This window comes from Leguminivora glycinivorella, chromosome Z, assembly GCF_023078275.1.
Source record: "Leguminivora glycinivorella isolate SPB_JAAS2020 chromosome Z, LegGlyc_1.1, whole genome shotgun sequence".
NCBI lineage: Eukaryota > Metazoa > Arthropoda > Insecta > Lepidoptera > Tortricidae > Leguminivora > Leguminivora glycinivorella.
In genome coordinates, this window is record NC_062998.1 from 35,509,292 (window position 1) to 35,528,628 (window position 19,337).

Below are 19,337 nucleotides of genomic sequence, written 5' to 3' on the forward strand. Positions count from 1 at the left end.
TCAAGGGGCTCGCTTCTTCCTTACGAATTAGATAATGTATTAAAAAGGGACGGATATGTGCTAGTTATTTCTCTTTTTGGTAGGGTGGAGATTTCCACAGATAAGATACAAATGACACGCGAATTTCCACCGATTTTCAAAATTAGTGTTGCTAGCCCGCGATTTTTCAAATTTGCCACCTTTTTCTAGTGACAAGATTTGGTTGACGGTCTATATGTGATATGAAGGTCTGCCGTAGGCCGTAGGCCAAGCCTGAAAATAACTACAATCGAAGTCTTTCAACAATGAACATCAAACGTTGTTTAATAATTAATTACCACGGGCGACGGCACGTTGAGCCAAATTAATTTAAGGCGTGGTTGGTTCAGGATTCAGAAGGCATTACAAAGGCGTAACGGTTTTTATTGTAATCTTACTGAAATACGAGGTGCGGTCCAAATGTCTCCGGCCCGACAAATATGACGGAAGAGTTTAAAAAAAGTATAGATATCATTGTGTTCGTCATTTATTCCACTTTTTTGGTGTATAGCTTCTTTAAATGTCTGTTGGCTATAGGTTTTTTTACGGTGTTTAGTGCCAGGTTAGTGCCCATACTTTTATCGTGCTTACAGCGAGATGAGTGAAAAACCGTGAGTTCATGAAACTTGAGACCAGCATAGACACCGCGTAGCGAGTTTTATGAATGCAATTGCTACTGTAGATGAAACCATGGTTATGTAAGACGATACTCTATACCTACAAAAGAAAATGAATGGAGTGACAACGTCATGGTGAAAAGGCGCCTAGAACAACCTCTGTCACAAAATGCACGAAAAAAGATAAAGTCTACGGTATTCTAGGGTTGTCACGAAATACTAACGATTTAAATAAAAAAAGCAGATAGCAGAAGAGTCTTTAAAAACTTAGCAGAGGCACAAAGGCATCTCCGCGACAATTTCCCGTTCACGCTGCTTCATTTTCAGGTTTATGACAAAATGGTCTTCAAAAAATTCGGCACCTACCTTATATTCGAGATATGACCCCACGTTTCTGCTAATCAGAAGTTAAGAATACTGAAATACATATAATTAGCAATAGGGTAATCGATGGAATCAGGCGTTACTTTGCGGAAATCCATGTTAATCATAAACTAGAACGTTCCTTTGCTAATGCGCGAATTGATAACGTGCAAGTCAATCAGTGCTAACCTGTTGTACTTACTTGCGTATTTTTTACATGCAATTAATTTTCCCACCCTCCCACCGCAAAAATATAAATAAATACAACAACCCACCACCAAAAATACAAAACTTGACACGTGTTTCGCCTCTCTACGAGATCAGTTGCGGAACTTCGGACCGTCAACATCAGCTCCTGAGGATGCCTCGTAGAGAGGCGAAACACGTGTCAAGTTTTGTATTTTTGGTGGTGGGTTGTTGTAATTATTTGCGTATTTATTTTTATTTTTGCGGTGGGAGGGTGGGAAAATTAATTGCATGTAAAAAATACGCAAGTAAGTACAACAGGTTAGCACTGATTGACTTGCACGTTATCAATTCGCGGATTAGCAAAGGAACGTTCTAGTTTATGATTAGCAATAGGGGTTTTTTTTTTAGAGAATGTTGATTTGAATATTTTGAATCCAGGGCTTGAGACTATCGCGCAATAGAAAACTTTAATATCTAATATCATATCATATCAATATCATTTTCGATTACAAGTATCACTTCACGAATTAAAAAATAAAATAGAAATAAGAACATAATATTCAAGCACTTCCAGGAGCCCATTTCTCGAAGCTATAAGTTACAATTTACAAGCGGTAGTCAATGTCTAACATGACAAGTTGGAAAGAGACTTCCGCTTGTAACTTGTTCTTCTTTCAGTTTTGAGAAATGGGCTCCATGTCGCTTGCGTACGATTTATTACATTAAAATTATACGAACTTACTGGGCCTTAAGAACAACCTTGCTTCTTGCTCCCTAACAATAACGAACAGTTAAGGGGCAAATTCGAACTCAAATAACTATTTCCAACAGTTGCCTTTAGAAAAGCAATTTTCATCAAAGACAAAATTGCTCCGAACACGAGCAAGGTTTCCTCTATGTCAGTGGTTCACAACCTTGACTTCACCTATCCTATATAAGTATTGAACAATAATCTATTGGTAAGCATTATTTTATACTAATTGGTTGGTTTTGTTACAGAATGCCCGTCAGAGATGTTTATAGAGGATAACCAAATAGAACTGCCTTCTGCGCCTATAACAAGTGAGTAATTTTGCCCGTATTTATATATTTCCTATTCCTGCTTGCAGTACGTTACTATTTGCGGTTTCATACTATTCTAATGGTATTTATTAACCCCCATATTCATAAAAAAGTTACTGAACTGATAAGTTAAAAAGTGTTATGTCCCTTTCTGTCATACGTTGACTTAAGTATGTATTTGCGAGAAAGTTTAACTAATCAGTAACTTTTTTTATCAATAAGGGGGTTCTGTCTCTCGTGTCACAAAAATGCCGCGGGAAAGAACTAAACGAAAAGGATTTTCTAACGATTAGTTTTGTTATGTTTCATGGCTCTCTGAGAAGACTAAACTCTGGTGTCTGCTTCTCAGATAGCTCACTAAACAAGCTGAAGCGGAACTAATCCCCTCTTTACCTTCCCAAGACCCAGACTGTAGTTCAAATTCGGATTTGTTTTGTTATTTTTAAGGATGGCGGGACTTAAAAGCTTACATACACCGGATAGTACCGTATTCTGTGCCCTTAGTGCGTTTCCACATTATTCGATCCGATATCGGACGTAGGAAGGATTTCAAAGAAAAAATCTAAGATGGCGGCGTAAATATATAGGATATCAGTCCGACATCCGATGTCGGATAATGTGAAAACGCACTTAAACATTCTTCTCTTTGTATTTTATTCATATTAACTTCCTTATTTAGGTAAACTGTGAACGGGTAAATTAACAGTCGAGATTATAAGTTAATTAATATACATATTTATATGTAGTTAATCCTGTAAGTGCCGACGGGCAATACTGATTGTGATTAGCCTGATTAAGGCCAATTCGAGTCTACCCTGATATCAGAGCCTTTGAATGATATCACTGTAAAGATCGTTATCAGCTTGCTGTATTGGTGGCAGAGTATGGTTGACAAAAAAACAAATACACAAGTATTTAAAACACTACATATACTTAACAAATTATGAAATATATACATATTTATAATTACTTTAACTAAAATTTGTTCAACATATTTGGCTGTCAGTCGTTCACGTCGATTAGAAAAAATCCATTTTAATAACTAAATGACCTTTCTACGTTGATAGAAGTTACAAGAAGGTTGTTATAAAATCTAGGTATTGTGTGATATCCATACTGTGAATGAAGATACTGGGATTATTGGTGCACTTTATTACACTCCTCCGTGCTCGTCTTACTTCGTGCACTACTTTTGACTTGAACTACTTGAATAACAATTCTAGATAATTAGTCGTTTAAATAATATAATTACACTTCGCGTAATTTTTTTTTCATGGCAAACATAATTCATGTCATTTGACGTATATTGTTTTAAAAATATAGGTGTAATCCTAAGAAGGTAAGTATTTATTTTGTAGTTAAGAACAAAGTGAATATTTAAATGTATTTGTTTTTTTTTGCCAACCGTACCAATTGCCACGAAAAGTGCACCCTGATAACGATTGATATTATATTTTGTGTTCGGGCGAAGTGGAGAAGAGAAAGCGGACCATTGGGCTAACCCGGGAAAACGCTAGGTTGAAGAGAGAGAGAAAGAGAGAGTTATATGTGAGTGTGCACGGGAAAACGTCCCACTTTGACGATTGCTATAAAGCCGCTTTGTCCACAGATATATGAAATGCTCTGAGGCTTTGTCAGTTTATTCATATAAAGATACAAGTAAATCTCGCCTTCATGGTAACCGACAAAGTGAGACGTTTTACTAAACACACTCACATATTTTGTCTCATTTATTAAATCACATTGTACATACATACATACCTACCTAACTAACTAAACTAAGAAAAAAAAGTGTAAATAAGTAGATACCTATCTTTGTATACCTACTTACGTAGACTTAGTTTCTAGAACCCTGCTAACTGAAAAGAAACCAATACCCGAGGGAAATTTAGCCAGCACAAAAATTTACATGTAAATACCTATACTGAGGAAAACAATTTTTCTGTAGTTCTCGCTTGCCGAGGCTATGTGTTTTTCAATCTTTGTCTCTTTCAGGAACATTTATCCCCTTAAACGCCCTAATGTCATCTACGTATAACGAACAAAAATTGTTTAAGCCGTTATACTATGTATGTTATATAGACTACTAGCTTTTGCCCGCGGCTTCGCTCGCATTAAATTCTAAAATTGCGGAATACTCCATACAAACTTCCACCCCCCATTCTAGGGAAGTGGTGGGTTAGAAAGAGACAAAAAGTAGCCTATGTCACTCCCCATCCCTTCAACTATCTCCACTTAAAAAATCACGTCAATACGTCGCTCCGTTTTGCCGTGAAAGACGGACAAACAAACAGACACACACACTGTCCCATTTATAATATTAGGTAGTAAGGTAGTATAGTAGGTATGGATTGTTGGAACTCCGGGGCAAAGTTAGTTGACAGGTAGTACCCATTAATTAATTAAATACACATGGGTAAATAAAAAGCAAAGAGCAATCACTACGAAGCTGAAATTTGGTACCAACATGTATATCAATCACGCCAACAAAGTGCAAAAATAAAAAGTGGAAATAATACATTACGATACAAGTGCGTAAAAAAGGAAGATCGAAACGAGTGGCGATAAATTAAAACACGACCGAAAGGAGTGTTTTAAATCGACACGAGTTACGAATTTCCTTTTCGCACGTGTATCGTACGACGTTTTTCAGTACAGATGAGCCTCCGAAGTTTCGATCTGGCATATAATGAACCACTTCTCGCACTAGTGCGTAAAAAACACCATCTGCACTGAAAAAAAAAAATTATGCGACGCTCCAAGACGATACAACATTGTTTTTAAACTCTTAAAATACTACCTATTCACTTAACAGTTCTGTGGAAATTAGTTCGTCCTCTTTATCGCGATGCGCAAAAGCGTCGTGTTCGTGTTGTATACGTAGCACTGTCTCCAGCAGTCGGCACGTGGCGTTAAATCGTGACCATTCTATAGACACTTTTAGTTGCTTAGCAAATGTATACCTGCTTATAAATAAATAAATAAATAAGTATTATAGGACATTCTTACACAGATTGACTGAGGCCCACGGTAAGCTCAAGAAGGCTTGTGTTGTGGGTACTCAGACAACGATATATATAATATATAAATACTTATATATATCACGTAATAGTAAAAACCGTTAGTTTATGACTAAGATTATGAACAACGAAATATCTGTGCTCATCACACAATTTGAAATTATTTTTACGTTAGATTCGAATCCGGGACCGCGGCGTAAGCCTGCAGGGTCAACGAACTGAGCGACTGATTGGTCGGTTTTATAGTAGATCGTTCTGGTTATATTACAAATAGTATACATCACATACTAATACTAAAATGGGAAAGATATGTATTGTCTGTTTGTTTGTCCAATCTTTCACGGCTTGTTATGTGGCGGCTTAATATTTCTTGTGATTTAATATTCAGTTTTGACGTTGTTTTTTTAAGTGAGATAGTTAAAGGGATGGAGAGTGACATGAAGTACATTTTGTCAATTTCTAACGCAAGCGAAGCCGCGAGCAAAAGCTAGTTTTGTATAAGTCACGGGAAAAACAAAATCATCAAGATCGCTTTGCAAATCCGCGAATAGATAACGTGCTTTATTTATCATATTATTTTTAATATAAATATTAAATGTGTTTGTAATAGGTATAAGTAGGCGTTGAATATAAAAGTTAAATACTTCATGTTATTTCAAGTCGTTTATTTATAGGTACAGTATCAGATGTGTCCACAGAATTCTTTTTATTTGTTTTAATGTTTATTGAGCACAAACTAAATAAGTATAATTACAATACATAAACATCATTAATATAGAAATATTAGTACCTGCCTCCTGGGAAATGTTCGTATTATTTGTCAAGTATATGACACACACATAAGTACACATTAACTTCGTTGATTGGCATTGGCTGGCGTGGAAAGCGTAGGCGGCTACATTGAATCCTGACATTCCTGACGTTAATCTACGCGAGCCGTAACGGCGGCTGCCGTGAATTAACTAAATGTTCAAAATCAATTAACCTCGTTTTAGGATGAATACGGTGCTTTACTATGGAAAATATTACTTTTCAGCAATAATACCTGCTACATTGGGAAATATTCAGTTAAAACTGTTAAAATGCTTTATTTTTTTTTTAATCCGTAAAAATTTTTGCAAAAAAATATATTTTTCCATTCGATATCAGAAATTCGATAGGTACTTGGAAGGTAAACTTTGTTATACGCCACTTGTAAATACTGTTACAGTTTTTTCCCATTTCGAAAATGTAAATGTACAGTGGTTTTCTGTATATTTTCATTTTTGTGCAACGAATTTATTTTTTCCTCTGAATACTTGCATATCATACTTTTTCAGTACAGATGGTTTTTTTTAAGCACTAGTGCGAAAAGTGGTTCATTATATGCCAGGTCGAAACTTCGGAGGCTCATCTGTACTGAAAAACGTCGTACGATACACGTGCAAAAAGGAAATTCGTAACTCGTGTCGATTTAAAACACTCCCTTCGGTCGTGTTTTAATTTATCGCCACTCGTTTCGAACTTCCTTTTTTACGCACTTGTATCGTAATGTACTATATAAGTACATAGAAGAGATTTGTTAAATAGTTAAAAACGTAAAACACCGTAGCTTAAGTTGTTGACGGCAGCGCTGTGCCTCTATTCTAGAAATGACGTGAGTGGCTTTCAAATACCCCCGGGTATAAAGCCGTGGGCGTTCTCCATCTCCCCAACGCGTGGGTTGTGCACGCACATATGAATACAATTTTTATAAAATTGTTGAGCGGTCTTCATTCCATGTATAATGTAGTATTACCGTGGTACAGGAAAACTCTTAATAGAAAGGTACAGTCAGTAACAAGGACATGTATGTAGCCGAAGTGTATAGTAAATACATAACTTAATGTTCAAAAAATAAGTCCTGTATTCATATTTATAACACTTTAAACTTATGTACATTTTTATCGTGGACTGTACCATAAATAAACATTCCATTATTATCATTAAACAAGGTATAAACAGGGCCTCGTGTGATACCGGTGCTCCGTGTATTATTATCGGACTCTTCCGGTTTTCTGATATCGATTTCTTCCGGTGCAGTTGCAATTCTAAACGCGAATAACCTACCTGAAGGTACAGGTAATATTTACGCATTTACTCATATTATTTCCATCTCAACTTATCATTTAATACCGATCAGTAAGCTAAGCCGAATAAGTACGTTAAACATAGGTCTCTCCTGGTTGCATACCGAACCCTGATAAAAGATGAGTAGGGTTGACACAGCAGCCGCGCCTGTTGCAATATAAATCGGAAAGTTTATTTACAAAGCGTTTCTATTTCCGATCAGGCGAAGAGAGTGACACGGGAGACGCGGAAGGTCGGCAGTCTTCCGAGAACTCTCCTTCGAGGCAGCGGCGAGGGGGCATCCTGAAAGGCGGCCGACTCTGGAAATCGCTCGACAACGACAAGGATATTATCGAACAGGTGATTTCCGCTCACTTTATCTACGACATCAAAGAAACGAATGTTTCATAGACTTGGCTCTAAACTTTAATTTCGAGATTTTGATATGATTTTATTCATTCGTCTTATTAATTGAACCCTTTATTATCTTCAGTTTCGATATTCAGTGAATGGCTTTGACATGAAAGTTACTATATAAGAGGAAGTCTATTATATTGTGATTATGGATATCATCTATGTTATCGTGTCGTAAACACAGTATACATATAGGTACCTACTGGAGATCAACATATTTGTGGCCATACGTTTTCACTGCCAAATTACAGAATCGCTGCCCACATCGTTTATCAAACGATGGTACCTATATTGGAAAACAAACTAGAAGGTATTTGAATATATTGAGTGAATGGTATAATGAATAAAGTTTTGTAATATCACTGACTGGTTTGTTGGTGCATACGTTATGCAGTATGCTGGTTGAGAATGTTCCTAAAGCGAATTGTGACTACAGAACGTAATTATAAACTACAGTGGCGTTCCGTTCCATGCCTTATGATATGAGTCGCTATGCTTCATCTCCAATACCTAAGTATAAACTTCGATTGGAATTTCGAACAAATGTCCATTTCATTTTTCAAATTCACCCCACAATGGGGCTAAATCTAAACAATATAAAAATGTGTGGGTAGGTACACCATCATCTAAATTCTGTGAAAATAAAATAAGGCCTACACTCAATATTATTAAAAACATTGATAAATGTTCACTATTTTATGATCAATTAAATACGAACTTGAATAGCCGGATTGTCGCAGTTTTTATTTTATCAAGCTCAGACTTCACGTTCGTGCTAGCAACATCTCTAGTTCTTATCTTATTATGACCAGTTTGAATGTGCATTCAACAGAATGACGACCAGCGTTCAACTACGACGGCTAGCGACGAGGACGGGTCCTTCACGCCGCGCTCAGTGCGTTTCGTCGAGAGGCCCAAGGAGCCGAGTGAAGACGCCTCTTCACAAAAGAGCGAAGTCTCTGCTCGGACGTCCTTGTCTGATAGTGAAACCTCCACTCAAAAGGACAATTCAAGTAATACACAGAGGTGAGAAGTGAGAACGTTTTCGTTAGCTCTACAGTTTGTACCAAGAAATACCAGTCAAGAACAGTACTGCTGCTGAAATTAATATTCACTGGGGAATATATCTGTGATTCGGTATATCCGTCTATCGCTTATTGTTAATTGTTAACAATATAGCAAGTCTACAAAGCTAACTTTGTCTTGCCTACCTGGAAGTCTACGGTGTATCTATTGGTAACTAATTCTACGAGTTGTATTCAGTCCATATGTGACCGCGGACCACAAATGTCCCACTTTCCATAAAGATGATTTAACATGTTATAGTTCTATAAAGATATAGTAAAAACTCGCTCTTATGGTAAGTGATAAATTAATAAGTTTTGCCGTCCGCAGACAAAACATTTTCAGCAAAACAAGTTAGGTATATTTATATGTATACATAAATATTCTCCACTGTTACTGCTAATGGAACATGTGTTATAAATCCGCTTCTCTTCATAGACTTGAAACTCCGCTGATAGTTTCAACTCAAACAGCGAAGCCCAACTCAGCCGTGCAGCAACTTTTCAATAGCAGTAGGCCGCCGCCTCCAGCTATCGAGCCACAGTTGGTTACTTCGGAAACTCTAAGGTGAGAACTTTCTTTTGCTCGCTTTGATAATTTTGCTAGCGCTAAATACTGTAACTTTAGCCTTAAGCAGGCCTGTCCCACTCGCGCGTGTAGGTATCGAATCGTAAGCACCCCTCGCAGGTGGCAATCAGTAGGGCCTCACTGGCGAGCGGTGACGCACGCGCGAGAGGTGTTCGTCGCATACCTACGTACTGATTCGACCGCTGTCACAGAATTGATACGAGTATTAATAATGTGATAAAAATGAACAAAAAAAAGGCCAAAGAAATATTGTGCAGTGTTTAGCTGTCTTAACACGGATTGCGAACCAAATTTAACTTTATTTAAGCTCCCTAAGGACGATGAAAGGTTTTTAAATGGATATTATTATTATAGGTTTACATCCAATTACCATTACTTATCATTATATGATTATACTAAATAGGTTTAATACTTCTAAGTAAAAACTCCTAACTAGTTACTCGCGAATTTATTAAAATTAAACCTACATACCACTAAGACATAACATCTTAGGTTTATTCGAGCTAAAGTAGAGCAATATCTAGTTAAATATTAAGATTATATTATTTTTTAAAAGGATACTACCCTATATCGTCAGAAAAGGTAAGAGTTACGCGATAGGAAGAGAGCGCGCTTCTACGTCAATATAATTGTAGGCATTTAGCGTTGCTCGGTCGGAATTTCAACTTAATATGTAGTATCGTAGCGCGAGTCGTTATTTCTTTAAATGGGCTGTTGGAGTGGGCTTTCTGTACTTGTACTAATATGTATTCTGTGCCTTAAGTCTTAACTTGCTGTTTTCTAAAGATCTAGATTTTTTCGTCGTACCAAAATATGAAATAAATGATCTACTTTTATGTATGTATCTTCTATTATGTATGTGGATATAAATGAGACTAGCTTAAGACCGGAAAGTAATGTACCTACTGGAAGAGAGGCCTATGCATTTTTATACATTACTACATACAAGGGTTAAAATAAAACGTTAAAAATTCTAAATAAGTGGCGATGGGCGAAGTGGCGATATTTTAAATTGACACGAGTTGCGAATTGCCTATTCGCAAAAGTAAATCGACACAAGTTGCGAATATAGATAATTCTAACATTATTTATTAGCATTAAAACATTTTTTTTACAATAAATGGCCATTTTTGTTTCGACCATAATACCAAAGTACCTACTATTATGCCTACTACGGCTGTAAAGCAACGCCATATTTACCGTAAAATATATTATTTGTTCCTGAGCCATGGATGTTTTCTATGTATATAAGTATGTATTTATCTATATAAGTATGTATATCGTCGCCTAGCACCCATAATACAAGCATTGCTTAGTTTGAGGCTAGGTTGATCTGTGTAAGGTGCCACCCAATATTTATTTTTATTTATTTTATACTTTGATATACATCCTTAAGCTAGAGATTATTCTATTTACCTTAGTAAATTCCCCACTACTTATGGGCCGTTTGATTTGTACTGACTCCGATTAATGAGACTTATATCTGCCAGTTTTCCTATACCGGGAGCACAAAAGGAGCTTTGTGCATGGCAGTTCAGCAATACATTCTCACTAACTCTGTTCGTTTCGTTTGATATTGCAATATTCGACGAAATTGTATACCATTCTCCCGTGTAAATGCGAATTTTCGGAATGTAGCTTTAGCACAGTATAATAAAGAGTACTATCGTACAGTATGGCCACTCCCGCTCCCCGCTGAAAGTGCCAACCACCCCCTCTCGGTTACCTCACAGTTACCGCCTGTCAAAAACGCGAACAGTCGAGTCGACCTGTCATATCACACTCATACAAGCATGGTACGCGTTCACCTACAGAAGCTTAGAATGTGTGCTAGGAACGCGCCTCTTTCATATATTTGATCGCCAGTGTCCGAGATGTGGCTTTAGTAAGTAAGTAAATTTTAATCCACGTAGGATAAATTAAATACTTACTATCAATAATAGGTACGATGATGAAAACCGCTCGGCTTTAATACGCTTAACATAATTATTCAGAAACCAAATAAATCCTTTTAAAAGCACCACCATTTCCACAGACGTGTCGTGACACTATTAATAACATATTCGATAGCATACACGTAACTTCTATGTATAGAAAGTAATTTACTCAGACGTCAACTAATAATTATGTCAAAGTCACGTCAGTGCCAATTTCTAGGTACAGTCAAGTGCAAAAATACGTATCGATTTTATCCGCTCAAAAATATGTACCGAGACCTTATTCCGCCGACATAAAGTGCTATGGGACATATTTTTGATAAGTTGTACGCACCCATATTTTTACACTTGACTGTAGCCATACAAGTGAATTGAACTACCGTAGACATAACGGGATCGAGAACGTTTGACTATTGAGCTATAGAACATAGGTCATTCAATTCGGATTAAGAGATAACATCTCAAAACCACAGACCGAACGTCGCATCCTATTATGACAATCACAAGCAAATGTGGTTTGCTCACTGGCTCCCAGATCACTTACAGTACCGACCACACACACATGCATGATTTTTCCGTAGTAGGGATCATCCACATATTACGTCACACCAAATTTCAGGTTTTTGGACCCCCCCTATGTCACGCTTTTTTGCATCCGTATAACAGGGATTGTCACATTTAGTATGACCCCCTCCCCCCTTACACTGTGACGTAATATATGGATGACGCCAGTAGGGTAAACTCGCCTCATTCGATGACACGCCTAATTCGGTGTTACAAGCTTTGTTCCACCGAATTAGGCGTGCCACCGAATGAGGCGAGTTTACCCTAGTGCTACTTGTCTTGTTGATGTATAAAAATGTCTAAAGAATATAGTGTAATGTAGTGGAGTATAAAAGAAATCGGTATCTACACAAGAAGTTGTTTGTTTTTTTTTTTTTGGCAGAAAACTAAGTCCAAAAGGGCTGTATGCTTAACATACTACAAAAAGGAATGACTTAGTTACACTCAACTCGGACACTCTCTTAGCAGCAGTACAGGATTTAATATGCATCTCAGTGGTGCGGCTGACGGTGGTGACAACCAGCTTTCGCTTCACGATGCGGAGTCTATAAAAAATCTATGAGGGCTTAGCTTTGTCTTTTCTCTGTTCTGCGAACCCTAGTCAATCAATGCATGCATTGATTAAGCGGGCTGGTACCTATCTAGGTACATGTAGGTATGCAGATGCACTATAGGATGACTATATGCCGAACGCGCCCTAATGTAATTGGCCAGTTTCAATGATACCCGTTCACATCGATATTTTATTTATTAAAACGCTTCACGATACACGAGATAGCGCATTCCTATTGAGTTAGTATTCGAAAAACATAAATATTTATTAGAGTGTATTTTGTCATGATAATGGTATGTTTATGTAAGATATCAGAATTATGTATCTACATAATAAATAAGTACCTATTGTTTTTTATTTGTTATATTTTTTCACCCATACCTACTCGAAAGCAAACTGGTTAATTCGTAAATTCAATAAAACCCGTGCATGTCGATATTTTATTCATTTAGATAGTACACGAGCTATCCAATTTCTTTTTTAATTGAATTAGTGTTTTCATATAAAAATGAACGTAAATATTTACGAGTATTTAACGTCGATATTTTCTCGTTATAATTTGATTTTATTAAAATGTCGTTATTTAAATAATTTTGCATGCATTCTTTTATGCCGTATTCGTATTCGTTTTGAATATTATTTTACGTAAATCCATTGATATATTTTTTTACCCATACTTTAGGCGGTGTCGCTAGCTTTGTTGTTACTTTTGTAAGTATCTACACGCTGCGGCGTAGCACTTCGTAGTCGTCTAAAGGAATACTTTATCCGCGCGTATTTTACGGGACAAAGAGAGCGTTGAGCTCATGCAATCAACGGAATTTCAAAAACATATCGGCAAATTTTAGCATACGCATGCTGCGTAAAATTGTATATGGTCATTACGAGGGACGTTCAAAAAGTAATGAGAATGATATGTTCCTGTATCTTGATTTAATTTTTCTTAACTTGTCCATGTAGCAGTACTCATTAAAGTGAAATTGCATAATTCAAATTTTTACTACTTTCATTTGTTTTTCTTTGATATGTAAATAATTGACACAAGGTGGGGGATGAAAATTTTCAGTAAAATAAGAGCATGTTTTCATGAATATTTGACATGTCGTGAGTTCATTTCTGACATGAATATCAAAAATAATCATACTTTAAATTAAAGCTGGGTTTATCCTTTGTTAGTAACAGCAATAAAAAAGTTCGTATAGATACATTTTCAAACGGTATGGTATCCAAAAAAAATCTAGGTGCTGTTTTGGGTCATGTTCAAGATTTTTACAGATTATCACGAAAATTGAGAATATAGATTGGAAACAAAATTACGTTAGTATTAAAGAAGAACATACAATCATTTTAATATTAAAAAAATGATTAGTTACAATAAGAACATTTTAAATAAACAAATAATAATGTTTTTGGCCTTCAAAATAACAGTCGACAGGGCCGAATCCTCAAATTGCCGAGGGTTCTGCTCAAGTTAGTGTATTTAAAGCTACAAGTGACATACCTAATATTGAAGGTAATAGATCATTAATATTTTATACCCGACCTTTAAATAAAATTGTAATATAATCGCTACTCTGAAGTATAATGAAGTGAAGTGCTTACTGACATGGTATTTAGACTATCGTTAAGATTTTAATTTTTAAAGAGGGCAAAAAAGTAATAATTGAAAAAATTAAATATGTAAATAAATAACAAAAGAGTTACTTTTAATTATAAAAATATAAGGATACTTACATTCTTATGTTTTAATACTCATTATCATTACTTATTAAACGCCCCTCGTAGATGCACATCGCTGCATTTATTGTTACAACAAACGCGTCCTTTTGGGTCCGTAACTTTTTGCCTGTAGTTTAAATAATGGAATTAAAGTTATAAATTGGATCAATCGGATGATCACAGAGCTTGGGACGCCGGTGTCAGGCCTAAGACCGAGGAAGCAGCCGTTCGTCGGGTAGCCGAGAGAAATGCCCTGCGGTGCTCTCTACTGCGGAGCGAAGCGAGAAAGAAACAACAACCCAAGGTATTTATCAAACTGAACAAGTCATTGTTTTTAATGTGCCTATATTAAATAAAATTGAGAAACATTTTCGTCACGAATAAAATAACTTCACAGAGAAGCAAATCAATTCGAGAGGTTTAGCAAGGATCGATAAACATTACAATCGCATTATACGCCGACGGACCGGTTTAGAGAGAATAACGTTTTTACATTCGCTCATGGGTTTGTCTACCCTGTTTACTGGAATCGCAGAAATATCTTGACTACTTATTGGAATTCCAGAGCTACTTACAAGAAATGGCAGAATATAAAAATCTGTACTATTTATAACAACAATGCCAAGTGATGTAAAATGTTTTTAAATGGATGCATTTGCTAATTAATGAAATGCGCGAACTCGTCTAGTGACATACCGTGGGGTGTCGTGGATTTTAAACCAACTAATGTATAGTATAGACTATAGCGCTATCTCATGTTATGTTACTGTATTGCAGCAAGAGACAACGTCACTGGCCGAGCGAATAAGACTCCTCACATGTGACGTGGAGGACGAAGGCGAGGAGCAGCGCGCGTCGCCGGCCGGCGCCGCGGCCGACAAGTACTGCAGCGGCAGCGACAAGTCCAGCGACAAGTCCTACAACAGCGTCGACCGGAACAACGAGAAGGCGTTCGGCAGCGCCTCGTCAAGTTCCTCATCGTCCACGCTGTCGGTCACGCCCGCGATCGGACGCCAGATACCCCCCGACTTGGGAGATGTTCATCAGGAACCGCAGAAGGTGAGACATCTGATACATAGAGGACCCAGTCATCCCTATTTCCTTTGTTTATGTGGTAACAGAGTCTGGCTGCTGCACTGTACGAGCTCATCGTCGTCCACGCTATCGGTCACGCCCGCGATCGGACGCCAGATACCCCCCGACTTGGGAGATGTTCGTCAGGAACCGCAGAAGGTGAGACATCCTCTCAACTCTGGGACTGGGATGGCTCAGTCAGACATCTTTCCTTTGTTTATATGGTAATAGAATTTAGTTCTTGCGATGTATGAGCTCCTCCTCGTCTACGCTGTCGGCCACGCACGCGATTTCATCATTGATCGTTGTAAAGAGTGTATCATTGCTAAGTTTGAGGTATTATTTAAAGAGACTAAAAAATCCCTCGATATATCGATAAACATTAGTGTTCTCAACTTCACAACCTTAGGACATTAGAAAAACCGCACACAAAATCCAGGCCCTAGTGATAATCAAGTAATCAATCAACGTTTAATTCAAAACTACCAATGAACACTATGTGATATTATCAAATACGTATTGCAGGAGCGGCTTAATTACGACACGTGTGAAATTAGCATCGGTTGCGGTTTAATGTACGCTAAATAATGTCATTAATTGGTCATACTGTAGAAGAGATATACGTATTTTTTTTAATTTCCATTGTCAATTCAGTTAAAATATCATGTGGCGAGTTACATCATCATCTTCAGTTGTGAAACTACATGCGATATTATGTATCTTTCCGTGTCTTATACACTAACTGAACACATAAAAAAAACATAAATATTACATTATAAGAGTATACCTAAAACAACAAAAAGGAAATCAGTAATCTCAATGCTATTATGCATGTTCAGCCTCGTCCGGAGCCTCGAAGACAGTTCCTGTCGACACTAGCGCCCCTGACGGCGTGCGTGGGCAGCGCGGCGCACCACGAGGGCTTCTACTACGTGCCGCCCGGCGAACGCACCTCCGCCTCCACCAACATCGACCTGCAGGAGCACAGCGACGCTCCGGCGCCCGACGTCGTCGCCGGGACCCCGGGTACGTCTGCCACTAGACACTTGCTGGCGACACTAGCGCCCCTGACGGCGCGCGTGGGCAGCGCGGCGCACCACGAGGGCTTCTACTACGTGCCGCCCGGCGAGCGCACCTCCGCCTCCACCAACATCGACCTGCAGGAGCACAGCGACGCTCCGGCGCCCGACGTCGTCGCCGGGACCCCGGGTACGTCTGCCACTAGACACTTGCTGGCGACACTAGCGCCCCTGACGGCGCGCGTGGGCAGCGCGGCGCACCACGAGGGCTTCTACTACGTGCCGCCCGGCGAGCGCACCTCCGCCTCCACCAACATCGACCTGCAGGAGCACAGCGACGCTCCGGCGCCCGACGTCGTCGCCGGGACCCCGGGTACGTCTGCCACTAGACACTTGCTGGCGACACTAGCGCCCCTGACGGCGTGCGTGGGCAGCGCGGCGCACCACGAGGGCTTCTACTACGTGCCGCCCGGCGAGCGCACCTCCGCCTCCACCAACATCGACCTGCAGGAGCACAGCGACGCTCCGGCGCCCGACGTCGTCGCCGGGACCCCCGGTACGTCTGCCACTAGACACTTGCTGGCGACACTAGCGCTCCTGACGGCGCTGACTGAACTTTAACTTACACTGTTTGGCCTCGCCTGAGGCCAGTAACAGATTGCGGTGTGAGGGATCAGTGCGGTACTGTTACTATAGATCTATACTTTTAAAACAGTAGTCAGTATTAATATTAAACTTTTAAAACGTTGATCTCTATAGCTGTTGCCGAACTCGATTGTACGTACCTAATTATCAATATTATCATTGTGGTCGTTAGGCGCTGGTGATGGTGACGACGGCTTAGCAGCGTTCGCGCGCGCCTCCGGCCCGCGGACCGAGCGGCTGCGGCAGCGCTACGGGCACGAGTCGCAGCCGGCGAGCAGCGACGACGAACACGACGATTACGGTAAGCGTGCTAGATACCGTTTAACACTTTCACTGTACGCGATTTCAAGTTCAATATGACCGAAAGCACTGTCCAGCGAGTGTAGCACACTAGTGTGATAAACTCTATCGTATCGGATTACAAATAGTGCGAAAACGTCGGCCTGACGTTATATCATTTATCACGCGATCTTGCTTGCCTGCCAGATTTGATTGATTTTTGCTCGTTTCGTATTGTACATACTTTTACAAGCTTTTATTCAACTTGCCTTGTTAGAGTTGTTAGTATGTTAGTTTGGGTCAAAACGTAGAAGCAAAATTTGACCCACTTCCTGATTTCCGATTGAGCTGAAATTTTGCACACATATGTAAATCACGTGACAATGCAATATTATGGTATCATAAAGCTGATCTGATGATAGAGCAGAAAGGTGGTCATAGGAACTCTGTTATGAAATGTCATATCCCCATCGATTAGAGTTTTTTTAGAAACGTCTCGGAGAGCAGTAGATGACTGTTGAAGGAAAGGTACAGTCGGTGATAAAAGCTTGTGCCAAAAATGATTTTTTGCAAAAAAAAAAATCATAAGACAAAGTCAGAGACAGAAAAGTGAGTCAACATCTGACGTTTATGTACGTACGAGTAGATCATGTGAGAATCAGTGTCAACATTGTCTTGGTTCAGGATTCCACCGCCGTCCAGCGGTCCGTGGCATCGCGATCAAGCAGCAGCTGGGCGCGTCCGAGGACATCCTGCAGCAGATGCAGAACGACCTGCAGCCGTCGCCCGGCGCCGCGCCCGCCGCCGCGCCCGCGCACGCCTGCCAGCGCACCAGCTCCAACTACTCCTGGCCGTACTACTCCGAGGCGAACCTCAACTCGAGGCCGCAGAGCAGGGCCAGTGCCACCTCCAATTGGTAAGTAACAAGACTCAGCGGTCGGTGCTGCGTGGCATAGCCATCAAGAAGCAACTCGGTGCGTCGGATAGGACACCAGATGCAGAACGACCCTACGTACTACTCCGAGGCGAACTTGAACTTCTACAAACTTTTACGCCAAAGCTACGACTAATGAGGTGACACACTGACATTTTATCCCTTCAGGCGGCGCCTGTGCAAGTGTCTAGGCATGTCATTGTCATTCGTATGTGAGAAAGAGAAAAAAAAATCTTCTTCTCGTGAAAACGTATGAAATTCTTTATCTGTGCAATGGACTTATAATGTGGTGCCACATGTCATAATCTTGAGTGTGCCTCCTCTCTTTTACTAAAGATTGAGCGGTACAAGATCTTTTCAAGACGTCACAACTGCAAAATTGCCACCTGAAAACACTTTTTATTTTTTAAAGTATGGTAATCAAGCTTGCGACTCCCAAAGAGAAGTTTATTTTCGGAATGGAATGTGCACATTTGTAATCGCAATATTTTACTGATAAATCGTAAGAACAGTCGAAATAACTTCCTCTTAAACTGCATTTTTTTAGAATAGAATAGAATATACTTTATTTAACATCAAATTGGACAAATACAAGGTAGAGGTACATACAACACAAACTAGATACTAAATGGGATCCCACTCAGCATGTTGCCACGGCAAGCCGAGGCGCTGATTTTCAGTGGGACCCTGACTTAATAAACTAAGCTAAGAACTAAACTAAAACTAGAACGAGTGACAGCACAAACATCAGGGAACATTGACAGAGTGTCCACGATATGAAACAATGACTGACAATGATGGAAAAGACAGTAACACGAAACAAACACGCGACAAATGGATACATAGTACATACATACATAGCACAGAAGGTAAGACTTTTTTAATTATTATTCCCCCAGTGAAGCGCAGCAGGTTTTAAATTTTTTACTATCCAGTAGGTTATTTGAGCAGAGCAACGATGATTATTCGGAACTTTTGGACATTGTAAAACAGGTCCTTACTTGACATCAGGTCGCAGAAGTCGTCCGAGTACGTGTCGGGGCGACAGTGCGGCAGCACGCCGGTGCCGCACGGCGACGCGTGCTACGGGCCGGCGGCGGGCGCCGCGTACGCGCCCTACCAGCACCGGCAGGACGCCGTCTACAAGAACTGCTCGCTCTACGCCAATGTGGGGTATGTTACTGCCTAA

At 39.4% G+C, this 19,337-nt stretch overlaps 1 protein-coding gene across 1 annotated transcript in view; it reads left to right on the forward strand.

The window, feature by feature from the left end:
* Window positions 1–19,337, forward strand: part of LOC125240473 — a 98,335-nt gene extending 78,998 nt beyond the window's left edge. The window contains exons 3-12 of the mRNA XM_048148365.1: window positions 2,187–2,249; window positions 7,581–7,717; window positions 8,604–8,797; window positions 9,275–9,403; window positions 14,381–14,501; window positions 14,975–15,256; window positions 16,111–16,663; window positions 17,108–17,236; window positions 17,899–18,130; window positions 19,160–19,337. Of these exons, the coding sequence (XP_048004322.1) occupies window positions 2,187–2,249; window positions 7,581–7,717; window positions 8,604–8,797; window positions 9,275–9,403; window positions 14,381–14,501; window positions 14,975–15,256; window positions 16,111–16,663; window positions 17,108–17,236; window positions 17,899–18,130; window positions 19,160–19,337 (2,018 nt within the window). The remainder of the gene's footprint in view (window positions 1–2,186; window positions 2,250–7,580; window positions 7,718–8,603; window positions 8,798–9,274; window positions 9,404–14,380; window positions 14,502–14,974; window positions 15,257–16,110; window positions 16,664–17,107; window positions 17,237–17,898; window positions 18,131–19,159) is intronic.